Source organism: Urocampus carinirostris, chromosome 2 (genome assembly GCF_059441175.1).
Source record: "Urocampus carinirostris isolate Australia breed hairy pipefish chromosome 2, RoL_Ucar_1.0, whole genome shotgun sequence".
In the NCBI taxonomy this organism is placed as follows: domain Eukaryota; kingdom Metazoa; phylum Chordata; class Actinopteri; order Syngnathiformes; family Syngnathidae; genus Urocampus; species Urocampus carinirostris.
Window position 1 is genome coordinate 47,174,081 of NC_142350.1, and position 12,766 is coordinate 47,186,846.

Here is a 12,766-nt window from a genome sequence, read left to right on the forward strand (position 1 = left end):
CAAAATCGCCAAACCCGTACTCGTGACAAACGCTAATTCTTCAGCGCATTTTATTTCACTGTGTGACAATAATTTGATAAAATTTATGAAAATGTAATTATGCCAAAGCTTGTGTCCCATATCAATATAAATATACCACTTAAAATTGGTCCACCTGCCGTAGTTACCTCAGAGTGTTGAGGCTCATTTTGACTGTCATTTTTGCCCTAAATAATGCTTTCAAAACAAGATGTGAGCAAAGCTCCTTTGTAAAAATGGCATTAAATACTGCAATCGAGGATACCAATGTATTTACCATCAGTGCAGACGGCGCTGGGAAAAAGGAAAAAATGTGCGCGTGTGCTGCGTATACCTCACCCGTCTACTATTTACCCAATCAAATTGCTTTACATTCTTTGCTAGAGCTTCTGTGTAAAATGTTTGTGTTAAAGCTTGTTCTGTGGCTTTTCATCATTGAGTGACTTCACAATCATCTTAAATTGTTTAAAAGGCATCCATATAAAGGATTATTAAGCAATTGACGGTCACAACAGTGTATATTAGTGTGACTCTAACCTGTCGTTAAAATTGTGTCCTATGTATACTGGGCCAAGCCCAATATTAATAAATATTGTCCGAGCTTCGCATAAGCGGCAATGAGTTCTCAAAGCAACTTGTCGAAAGTATGCTCAAGTTTTATGACATCTCCGAGCCATATGTACTCATTAAAAGAGCCATATAGGTTCCCGACCCTTGGTTTAGGCACATGCCTCTTGATGCTTGCTAGGAAATGTCAGAAAGAAAACAGAAACACAACACACATTTTAGCATGCCTCTGTTAGCAAATGCTAGCTCATGACATAAAACACACAAGTTATGGTAAATGTATGTTAATTGGATACTTCGTGCTAATTGTCACAATTTGTTAAAAACTAAAAGCACATGATAACAATGGACAGCATTTAAAAATAAGATTAGTAACATTTTTTTGGGGTTGCCAAAAAAGCAGCTTGGATCATAGTTAGCATACTGCTAACATGTTCGTGAGTAGGTAGTGCTTAAATCTGTTTATAATCTGAATTGCAAAAGCCAACTGGTCCAGAACTCCAAATTTAAATAGACGATAGTTTTATGTATCGAACTAAAAACAAATGAGAACGATTGCATATTAAATATCAAATTGATTGTTGAACTTCCACTCGTTAGGATTTCTTGCCCTTAGAAGATTCCCTTACTCTAATTGTCTCTTTATTTTTAATAATAGTCCCGATCATCACAGTTACGTCCATGCCATTTAGCCAGAATAGGGATTTGTGGGTGTTCTTCATATTTCTGATTAATCAAAGCTTTGTTTCCATGGTTATCATGTTGTTGTTTTTTTCATTTTCTCTCAACATTACTACAAACATTGGGATCAATACAGAACACAAAAAAACAGTACTGGACTCTATCACACTAACTCACTAAATCTTTATAGAGCACATGAGTTTCTGTACTGCAAGGAGAGAGGAGATATTGTAGGAGATTGCTTAGCTAATGACATATCAGCATTTTCATAATGCTGAGCAGCAAACCAACAGCAGGCCTGCATTGTCAATGATATGACCAATAGCTGACAGGCGTCGAAGAGAAAGATCTCTACAAACGCACAAACACAGTAACGTTTGAAGTATTTCCGCTTGCAAAATAATTTGTCGTATATGGGGAAAATACTGTAATAAGAGGCTGAAAAAAGGTGGTAGGGCGAGTATGCCCTATCTCAGGGCTCTAACGTACTAGTGTGTCTGGCATAGCATGGCCATAAAGAGTAGTTGCCCTCCAACAAGGTGCTGATAAAAACGCTACTTAACCAATCGCAACTTTGAAACCCTTCAGAAGAGCTATCCAAGGTCTTTGGTAGGGTCCTGGGCCTCATCTGGGTCAAGTGGCTCTGTATTTAGAAACACATTAGCGTATGTGCGTGTACTCACCAGCCAAGCTAGCAGCACACATCCAAACATGCTCATCATGGTCATGCACATGATGAGGGATCCTTCATGTATATTGTTGGCGTGTTTGTACCGTGTTGAGGTCACCTGCTCATTCTCCAAGCACCTACTTTATACGTCTTTGCATGATGTGTCCAACACGCGCTCTCAATCCTCCCTTCCTCTCGTCTCCTGCCGCTATTTTTAAACGGCTCAGCGGCACCGATGTTTATTCTCGGCCTTCGCCGCGGTTACCTGCATGGTAAATCAGTCGGTTAATCTCGTCAGGCGGCGGAGTGTCACAGCCTGCAATTTTATTGATTGACGTGAAACAAATTAAATGCTGAAGCAGAAGTAAACCAGACTTCCTTGAGCAAGTTTGGGATTTTTTGGGGGAAGAGGAATTTATCAAACGATAATTCAAAATTCAATGTTATGCTTTGCGAACAACAAACTAAAATAACTGACGCACGTCAGTTAAGGAACCTGTTCAATAAGAGCTCATTTGCATCAATGCTAGTAGTTTGTTAGGCAAACCCAAAATGAACACCTTAAATCAGAACAAGCGAAACAATTTGACACATATCAGTGTACAAATCAGAGGTCAATTTTAAGAATGCTAATCTAGCGCTAATAGCTGGTGAACATACAGTAGGAGACAAGCCAAAAAGAAACACCTTAAATCAAAACAAACAAATAACTTGACACACATATTCTCAGGCACTTTGGTCTATTCAAACCTCTGGAATGCTGATTAAATTTGAATAGTTTGTTAACATAGGAGACAAGCCCAAAATAAACAGCTCAAATTAAAAACAAGTGAAACAATTTGACATATAAGTGTACAAATCTGTCCAATCAGAGGTTTATTAGGTGAATGTTAATCTAGTGCTAATAGTTGGTGAACACACAAAATGAACACCTTAAACAAGGAGTAAGCAACAGGAGGTTCTGGTGCTGCATGTGGCTCTTTGACACTCCCTTGTGGCCTCCTGGCACTTTTTCAAAAATGGTTGGTAATGGAAGGTGAAATATTTTTTTATGAGGACAAACATGAATCGAACATTCTTAACATTTTATGATTAATATATATATATATATATATATATATATATATATATGTAGGTAGCACTGCAGAGCAGTGGTTAGCGCATGTGCGGCACAGTTCTGAGGTCATAGGATCAAACCTTCCTGTGCTGAGTTTGCACACTCTCCCTGTGCTTGCGTGGGTTTCTTCCGGGCACTCCGTTTTCCTCCTACAAAAAACATGCATGACAGGTTAATTGGCCAGTCCAAATTATCCCTAGGTGTGAATGACCGAGTGAGCTGTCAGCATACTTGTCAACCTGTACGGTTTTCCGTACAAAGTACGTTTATTATGCATTTTGAGACATGTATGACGTACGAGAAAATCTGTACGGAAAAACGCAAATTTGTCAATTATGGGTACCATCCGGTATACACCGACTATCACAAAAACGGGTAATCAATCAAGTCAGACGAGTTCACCGCGGTAGCCTCTATCTCGGTATCGTTTTTTTCGTTTCAAACGATGCGAGCGGTTTGATGCTACTGTGCGCATGCGTCTGCCGCCTGGGGATTTCCCATCATGCATCATTCCGTGGTAGTTGTGTAGTGAAAGGAAGTCTGTCTCTTTTTAGAGAACCGGCTTTTTCGGCTCAACTCATTAAAGAAAGCCTGATCTCAAACGGCTCACTTGCTTTGATGCATTATATTAGGAATTATCATGTTGTATAAAGAAGTTAAGAAAAAAAGGAAGTATAAAAGGAGAAAGTGAAAAAAGACAGGTTTGTGGTTGTCCCTTTAATCAGTACATTACCAACAATAATTTAATGCAGAAAATGAATTAATAATTTGAATAAGAAAATGTATTATTTTACTTAATTATATTTGCATGTATTTTTCCTTCTACGGTGAACGTCCAAGCTACTTAATTTTTGAACCTTTTTTATAATAAACCTCATTCATGTCGAGCAACTCAGTATCTCATAACAAAACGTTCATTAACAATGTATATGATATAACGAAACACATGTACAATGTAACATGTTAAACTACATAAGCACGTTTATGTAGTTTATGTATGTATACACACACATTTACAATATGTGTTGTCTTCCTTATAAGGCTTCTATGAAACGTATTATCTTTCGGCACCAAGCATGTTTTTCTGGGGACAGTATGGCTCTTTCAACATTTTGGGTTGCCAAACACTGCCCTAATTTAAGACAAATTAAACGATTTAGCACACATCAGTCTAGGAATCTGGCCAGTCAATCAGAGCTCATTCGTGTGAATACTAATTTAAAGCTATTGCTGATAGTTTGTTAACATAGAACAAGGCGAGCCCAAAATTGACACCTGAAATCAAAACATGCTAAACGATTCAATTTACAACAGTGTACAAATCTCTCCATTCAGAGGTCATTTGCGTAAATGCTAATTTAACGCTAATGCTAATAGTTTGTTAAAAAGGAGGTGAACCTTTTGGACATACTAAATCAAAACAAACTAAAATATTTGACCCAAAATGGGCACCTTTAATCAAAACAAAAAAAATGACTCAAATCAGTTGAAGAACCTGACGAATCAGAACTCATTTGGATGGATGCTAATGCTATTAGTTTGTTCAAATAGAGGAGGTGAGCCCAAAATGGGCACATCAAATCAAAAAAACGAAATGATTTGATACACACCAGTTGAGAAACATGTTCTTTAATGGCTCATTAGCGTGAATCCAAATTTAATGCTAATGCTAATAGTTGTTATAGGATGTGAAGACAAAAATGGTTGCCTTAAATCAAAACAAATTTTAAAAAATGACACACATCAATCAGGGAACTTGTCCAGAGCTTATTTGCGTAAATGCTAATTTAACACCAAGGCTAATGGTTTGCCAACATGCAGGCCCAGAATTGACGTCTTGAATCAATACAAACTAAATAATTTGACACACATCAGTTGAGGAACTTGACTAATTAGAGATCATTTGCATGAATGCTAATTTAACTCTAATGCTAATAGTTTGTTAACATGGGAGGCGAGCTCAAAATGGCCCCCCTAATTAGAATCCCCACCCTGCTTTAAATAAAGAGTTTGGTTGTCTTTTATTATTAAAAAAACAAAACAAAAAAAACAACAACATCAACTGAGCAATGGACGTCCAGCCATTATAAAGAAGATAGATTACTTACCTGCGTGGATACATTTCAATGGCCTGGGCAGACTTTAGTAGGTTAATTTAGTACTTAAGATTCAACACAGAGCATGTTTCCCAATTTTCCCTAAACCACTAGGGTCGTAAGGCACCATTTCGTGTGGTGTGTCTTGGGCAAGTACAGCCTGGTGGCGCCCATCCCTCTCCAGGCCAACATATGTTTCCACCCTTAGACAATGCATCAATGACCAAGAGTGCCAAGAAAATTGATTATCCGTTTAAGTGCTTGTAAATTTCCAGGCAGGAGATGAACCATGCAGGTCTAAAAATGGCGATTTTTTAAAACGTCACAGGAGGACTGGGTATACAATTTAAGACAGGCCACTTATGCTACAACAAGATATTCAGTACCTTTAGGACATCCTGTGCCCTATTTTGTGAGTGTTATGAATTTTATAACAAGTAAATATGAATATATTTTAGTCATGATCCTCGGTTGTAGAAAAGCATGGTAAGCATCGTGTTTTAGAATCACACTGCTGCCCGATGGACAACTGGTAGAATTACAGCGAGTAAAGTACTATGGAACGTTAAATTTGAGGTAGGACTTTTATAATTAAAAATAAAACAACGTGATTGAGATAAACACCTCTAAAACAAGATGATAAAACAAATATTTTTATATTAGACAGAGCCTCAAATTATTGTTGGTACCTTCCTTTAGTAAAATGACAAACTGCTAAAGATATACCGTAAGTTACCATCAGATGCTAAGCTAAAGCTAACGCTACCAATGCTATCCCTAAGTAGGATGTTACCACTAATACTATATATTTTTTTCTTTTTTTGTTAGCATGAAGACACTTTTATACACTATACATACTTTGTGCTTAATGTAATCAGCAACTAGACAAATGTTAGCTAGCTTATTTTGGGGTGTTTTGTGTAAAAGTGTCAAAGACTCTGACCCAGTAATTGATACTTGGTTGAAAAATAAATTTATATATGTATATATATTTCAGGTGAACTGGCCGGTCCAAATTGTCCCTAGGTGTGAATGAGCGAGTGAGTTGTCTGTCCCTGTGTGCCCTGTGATTGGCTGGCAACCAGTTCAGGGTGTCCCCTGCCCACTGCCCGATGATTGCTGGGATGGGCTCCAGCACCCCCGCGACCCTACTGAGGATAAGCGGTGCAGCTAATGAGATATATATATATATATATATATATATATATATATATATATATATATATATATATATATGTTTAGATTTATGCATGTACCTAAAATTCCAGTCTTAGAAATGTAATTTATTTGTTCATGTCTTATCGCTCTGATAAATATCTTGATGGGCTTTTTTTTAAGTGTGGTTAATAGTCTCTACAGTATAGAAATATAAATTCAGTAAGAAAATAGATGCTATATGGAATATAAATTGAATGATTTTGACAACTAGACGGAACTACGTTTTTCCTCGGGCAAGACACTGAATCCCTAATGCCCCCAATAAGCAGGTGGGCGCCTGGCATGGCTGACTCCCTATTGGTGTGTGAGTGTGTGTGTGAATGGGTATGTGTGAAGCACATTATAAAGCGCTTTGGGAGGTCTTCATTGACTTGAAAAGCGCTATAAAAATGCAGACCATTTACCATTCCCTCCATCCCTTTAAAGCAAAACATATTTTAAGTATGTTGTAAAATATTTCTAATCAGAAAGACATTGGCACGGTATTTCTAAAGCATTTATTGAAAGAACAAATAATCAAAATCATTAAGATCAATCGATAAAGTATTTTTCTCACAAAAAAAACAATCAAAAGAAGAGTACAGAACTAAAACACATTGGCACACAAACAGTGAGAAACAAAACAGTGATTTGTTTCACCAGTTACAGTAGCACAACTTGTTGGAAAGAATCCTTTACTATACAGCAGTGGAGATTTTATTTGATTCCAAGGCCGTAATCCAGATTGACCCTGTGAAGCTCATTGTCGTGATCCTACTTTAACATGATATGCATTTAAAGGAAAAGAATGTAACAGATACCATCAAACCACATGGTCAACTGATTGTACTCACTTGGATAAAAAGAAATAAGTTACAACATTTAAGTAAAAAACAAAAACCCATAGTCCACCCCAAAATTGTACATTTGTTGGCTCCAAAAGATAAAATTTCAACACAAAACCAAAAATAATATTCACATTGGATTTTTCCCGTACAGTGGCGCTTACACAAACATGGCTGGAGATACGAAGCTGTCCCCACGGCTGACCTGGGCGCCCTGATGGTACGAGTGGGGCTCGTTTGTACTGTGTTCATAGAATGGCGGTGCATCGTCGTTGCCAGGGTCGTCCCAACCGGAAGGCGCTGCGGCATGGTAGTGAACCTGCGATCCTTCGCCGCCATACACCTCGTTCTCGGGAGCATCCAGGTCCTGCAATACAGAGTTACACTGCTGTGAAAAAGTATTTGCTCCTTTCCAGAGTTCTGTGTTATTTGCATACTGTATTTAGTCAAGTCAAGTCAAGTCATTTTTATTTGTATAGCCCTTAATCACAATTAGTCTCTAAGGGCTTCACAAGTTATTACATATAAGAAGTTTAGGTTATTCATATGCTATGGAGTAGAAGTGAGTTTTAAGTTTAGATTTAAACATTTCCACTGAGGTTGCAGATCGGATCTCAGGGGGAAGAGCATTCCACAACACCGGTGCCCGGATGGAGAACGCTCTCGAACCAGCGGAACACTTCTTAGCACTAACAAATGTTTCAGGTCCTCAAACCAATTTTAATATCACACAGACAACCCAAAGAAATAAATAATGCAATTTTGAAATGTTAATTCCATTTATTAAAGCACAAAAAATCAAAACCTATCTGACCTTATGTTAAAATTGTATTGCCTTCTGGTGGACCTAATAACGAGTTGGGCCACCTTTGGGACTTTTTCACAGCCCTGTATACTACACATATTCTACTGCAGAAATACTAAAAAAAAGACGACAGAAATAATACCGAACTACGAAGAGAAAGTATGGAAATACTACAGTAATACTAAGAGTAAAATACTGCTATAGAATTACAATGACAGAAATACAACAAAAATATAACTACAGTACTACTAAAAAAATACCACGGATATACTACAAAGATTCTACTTGGAAATACAAAAGAATACGACAGAAATCCCACAAAAACACAACTGCAGTACTACAAAGCGAAATATGAAATGTAGTGCTTATAAATAACAGGGACCTACTAAATTATTTTTCCTTAATTGTGAGTGTTTTCAAACCTATTTCATTAAAAATTTTTGCATGTATATTCATTTAAAAATGAAAAAAACTTGATAGGTCCCCAGGATTCCGAGATAATGCATTTTGAAGACAGATTTTTACCTTTAAAAACAATGCCAACAACGTATGTAAGGTGCAGTGTTAAATGCGTCCACTTGGGGTCACCAGAGTCACGTTTTAAAATTCAGTATTTTCAACCAAGTCCGTCAGGCTCGGTGAGGGAATACGCTATCGTTAAATGTTTATTAAGTTGAGGAACATTTGTGTTATTCTTACTGTGACCGGTTCTGCATCCTGGGTGCTGTAGTGTTGGTTATATAAGAGACGCTCTTCAGCAGCTGGTGCATTATTGGAGCTCACCTGCCGCACAAAAAGAACATTTTAGCGCAGAGGCATTTCCAGAAAGGGGGGCGGGGGTTGGGGGGCGATCTGGGGTTGGCAAAGCCCACCCACAGATACGCTCTGCCCATGCAAAGAAAACTGGATGTAGTACTGACGGCAATCTGGGCACTGCATATGCTATCCGATTCATACAATTTGTGTGTATCAGCTGACATAACTGTGGATTCTCCCAAGCACACACTGTCAGCTCAGTTCTCATGGAGGGTGTAGAGCAAAAAAAGACAATAATGCAAAAATAAACAAATGGGGGGAGAAAAAGAAAAAAATGAGATGGAAAAAAAGAAGAAAAAAAGATAGGGAAAAGAAACAACACATTTTAAAAAATCAAAGGAAAATGGAGAACAAAAGAAGAAAAAAAGCAAGAAAAAAATAGAAGTAAAATGCTTGGAAAGCAAAACAAATAAAAAAACAAAGCATGAATAAATCAAAGAAAAAAGGAAAAGGAAAAAGCAGGAAAAGAGACAGATTTTTGGGAGTCCCTTTAATCAGTATATAGCCAAAAAATAATGTAATATTGTGCAAAAAAATGAATTAAACATGTATAATTAAAAACTATTTTTATGTACTTAATTATAAAAAGCATTTATTTTTTAACCCTCCGGTGAACTATTACTCCATTTAAACTTAGAACCTTTATATATTTAGAAACTTAAAGTCAAGCAACTAGAATCTTTGCGTGACACAACTAAATTTAATTAAATATTACTGGCTTTTTAGTACAAAAACGAATAAACTATCAAGAACAACAGGAAACTAAAGTTTTTTTTATTGTGTGACAGATGCCTAAAAAAACTGGGAAAAAAACATTAAAGTGTTTACAAATTTTAAAAAAGATAAAATACACCACAATCTTAAAGTACTAAAAAACAATCAAGTCAACAAATCCATGGAAAGAATGCATTTTGACCAATCACAAGAAGAAAAAAAAGCATCTGTTTATTGTTTTAAACAATGAAGCCTAATGTAAGCTGTTGCTGGATATGGTGTTGGTTATGTTTAACGTGCATCACTGCTATACTAAAATTTTGGGGTTAACATTAGTTGTACCATCATCCGGTGCATTTGATAACCATTTTACTCAATTATATCTATTCAAATATCAAATCCCTTACCGGCCTAATGGCAGTGTTGTCCTTTTTGGGAGGTGGGGGCTTGTGCTTGGGTGGCCTTCTGTGAAACAAAACAAGTTTGTATTTTTGCGTTGCAAAAAACAGGTCACACCAGGTTGTGACTGAAAGCACTCACTCTTCGCCGAGCTTGCCAGCCCGATGCTTGCGGTACATGACCACGGTGGTGCAGATGATGGCCAGAATGAGGATAACGCCGATTATGGCACCGATGATGCTGCCCGTGGTTGCTCCTTTTTCCGGGAGGCGGGTGCCTGAGGAAAACCGAGAACATTTGAAATGCTAAGTAGGATTTTGCTTACATTCAAAAATTGTTTACATTTGTTTATGAATGATTAAAGATTACCATGACTCTAGTTATATGGCATAGTCACCATCACAACCGCTTTACATGTTAGATGACCGTCTACAGATTTTTAAAAAACAAAATCTACTGCTTTTTCGAATATAAACCCCAAAAAATTACCTTGCACTTTTTTTAAGCGAGACTAAGTACCTGGGTGTGAATCAATCGCTCCAATCATCATGTCAGATTTCCAAGTTTACCATTTCCGGTTTTAAACAAGCATGTATTCTTTTTTTGTTTTTACTTCTGGTGACGGATTTTGTTTTGTGCTTAAAAATTGAGTGCGCGATAAAATCTACCCATTTTTAAAATGTTTGCATGTATGATATAGTAGACCCCAGAATACGGCTACCCCCCTTATGACGTTCACAATTACAGTGTGAAATAAGATGTTTTTTTTAGTCACTCTTTATGGCATTTGCCTAACTATATCTCATCAACAACAATTTATTTTGCGAGCATAAATATATGTAAAAATTAAACTTTGCTGTATTTTTGCGTATGACGAGTTACATCTCTGTTGGTCGAAGTTGTATAAAATGCTCGTCTGTTATTGGTTTGCATCACGGCATCATCAAAAAAATCCCGAATGCTATTGGCTAAACTTCCTCCACATTGTTTTTCCATAATCCACACCTGTCAACGTATACGTTTTACCAGTATTTTGTACATTTATTTGATAATTTCAAATTCTGCACGTCATATAACGATTTTTGTTTGGGGGAAAAGAAAATTGTTAAACCAATCTCATTTTGCCCATTTCAGCTCTTATCTGGATTACCTTTGTCACTGGTAGCAGATGACAACTTCATCGTAGTTTGCCAATATTGGTGTGGTTTTCTACATAGTAGGTCATGCTGTGAGTAAAGAGTTGCTGTGTTATGTTTGTAAGGTTTGTTATCGCTTAATAAGGCGAATTGCCTTCATTAATAATGGGAGTAACTGGCTATGGTTGACAGGTATCCCTTTCTCTCTCCACTTCCATTTCAGAATCTTGTGTAAAAAGTTTGTTTAGCGATGTGATGTTTAAGGGAGAAGAAAAAAAACATGCAAAACTTAGAAACAAAATTTGCAATTATCAATAAACCGGAAGAAGGCATACGAATTGCTACCCTCGCCAAGATGCATGGCTATAACCAATAAACGATCAGGACTATTAAGAAAAGAAGGGATTAAAGCAAGAAAAATTCTAAGAGAATGACAAATCTTTGAAAATTAAAATTTTATAATCTGATTTTATTTTAATCTGCTGCCCCCCCTCCTACTTGCACCCGCCACTCCTCTGTACCAGCTCAAGTCACGTCACACCAAAGGTAGCTAACATTTAATTTTTCCTTCACATATAAATAACAAGAACTTATTAAAAAGCTAATGCTTAGGACTTAGCATGCATTATGTCCCACTTAAAGTACAGCAATAATCGTGCACACCCACACAACAAAAGATATGTCCATAGTGATGTCATTATGCCACATTTTTCCCAGAGGAGTTATGTAAATGAGGAGGCGATTAAAGAGCAGAGAAGATGAGTCAAGTGAAAACTGTGTTCCTTGCTGCTAATTGGGTAGGACATCATTTAATGTTTTTGTGCTTGTCTAATTACGTCTTATGCGAAGAGCCTTTCCTCTCTCCCCTGTTGCACGTCTACTTGAAGATAATGTATTCAAGGACCTCCATGATGATTACGGGCATGGAGCATTTTGCACGGCCTCGTTCAGTGTCATGCAAAAACATATATTAACATATGTTGGAGGAAAACATTGCATAAAGAGTTCATGTCATATGATCAAACCAAAATCACGAGGAAGGCCAAATCAATGTGAAAGCAGTGTATAAAACGATCCATCCATCCATTATCTACGACACTTATCCTCGGTATGGTCGTGGGGTGCTGGAGCCCATCCAAGCTATCTTCGGGCAGTGGGCCGGGGACACCCTGAACTGGTTGCTAGCCAGTCGCAGGGCACACAGAGACAGACAACTCACTCACACCTAGGGACAATTTGAACTGGGTAATTAACCAGACATGTATGTTTTCGGAAATGAGAGAAAACCGGAGCACTCAGAGGAAACCCACGCAAGCAGGGGGAGTACATGCAAACTCCATACAGGGAGTTTGGTAGCTGGATTTGAACCCTTGACCTCAGAACTGTGCAGCAGATGCGCTAACCACTCAGCGGCTGTGCTGCACTATAACTACGATGCAATTTATTATTTAAACCGATCGATTATGTAGTGTAAAACTTTAGAATAAATTCAATTGTTGTAAAAAATGTGACGATATGAAACTATTATTATCACAATCTATAGACCAACATGTAATTGGGTATACATATTAGTCAAAGTAATATTATTGATATGACATTATATTAAATGTGTGTAGAATTTAAAATTCAACAAGGATTATTCAAAATATTTTCAACAATGTAACAATAATAGTTTTTACAATATAATTACACATTTTACTACCGT

At 37.2% G+C, this 12,766-nt stretch overlaps 1 protein-coding gene and 3 long non-coding RNA genes across 6 annotated transcripts in view; 2 read left to right on the top strand and 2 right to left on the bottom strand.

Annotated features, from left to right (window-relative positions):
- LOC148372172 (uncharacterized) overlaps positions 1-5,637 on the bottom strand; it is a 23,727-nt gene extending 18,090 nt beyond the window's left edge. The window contains exons 1-3 of one of the 3 annotated variants that reach the window (XR_015849520.1): positions 5,277-5,637; positions 5,162-5,184; positions 1,950-2,201 (exon numbers count right to left, since the gene is read on the bottom strand). This is a non-coding gene — a long non-coding RNA (uncharacterized LOC148372172). Of the gene's footprint in view, positions 1-1,829; positions 1,910-1,949; positions 2,202-5,161 lie in introns of all 3 variants that reach the window. The other 2 variants (XR_015849522.1, XR_015849521.1) reach the window with 2 other exon arrangements.
- The window catches only part of LOC148372173 (uncharacterized), a 37,284-nt gene that overhangs the window by 12,993 nt on the left and 11,525 nt on the right, over positions 1-12,766 (top strand). The gene's annotated exons all lie outside the window — the stretch shown is intronic.
- Positions 5,369-10,459, top strand: LOC148372174 (uncharacterized). Its single transcript, XR_015849524.1, has 4 exons — positions 5,369-5,561; positions 5,627-5,725; positions 7,346-7,555; positions 10,036-10,459. It is a non-coding gene; the product is annotated as an uncharacterized LOC148372174 (long non-coding RNA).
- LOC148372175 (poliovirus receptor homolog) overlaps positions 6,846-12,766 on the bottom strand; it is a 234,246-nt gene continuing 228,325 nt past the window's right edge. Inside the window, exons 7-10 of the mRNA XM_088326788.1 lie at positions 10,067-10,202; positions 9,934-9,991; positions 8,696-8,779; positions 6,846-7,558 (exon numbers count right to left, since the gene is read on the bottom strand). Of these exons, the coding sequence (XP_088182914.1) occupies positions 7,352-7,558; positions 8,696-8,779; positions 9,934-9,991; positions 10,067-10,202 (485 nt within the window). The 3' untranslated portion in view covers positions 6,846-7,351. The remainder of the gene's footprint in view (positions 7,559-8,695; positions 8,780-9,933; positions 9,992-10,066; positions 10,203-12,766) is intronic.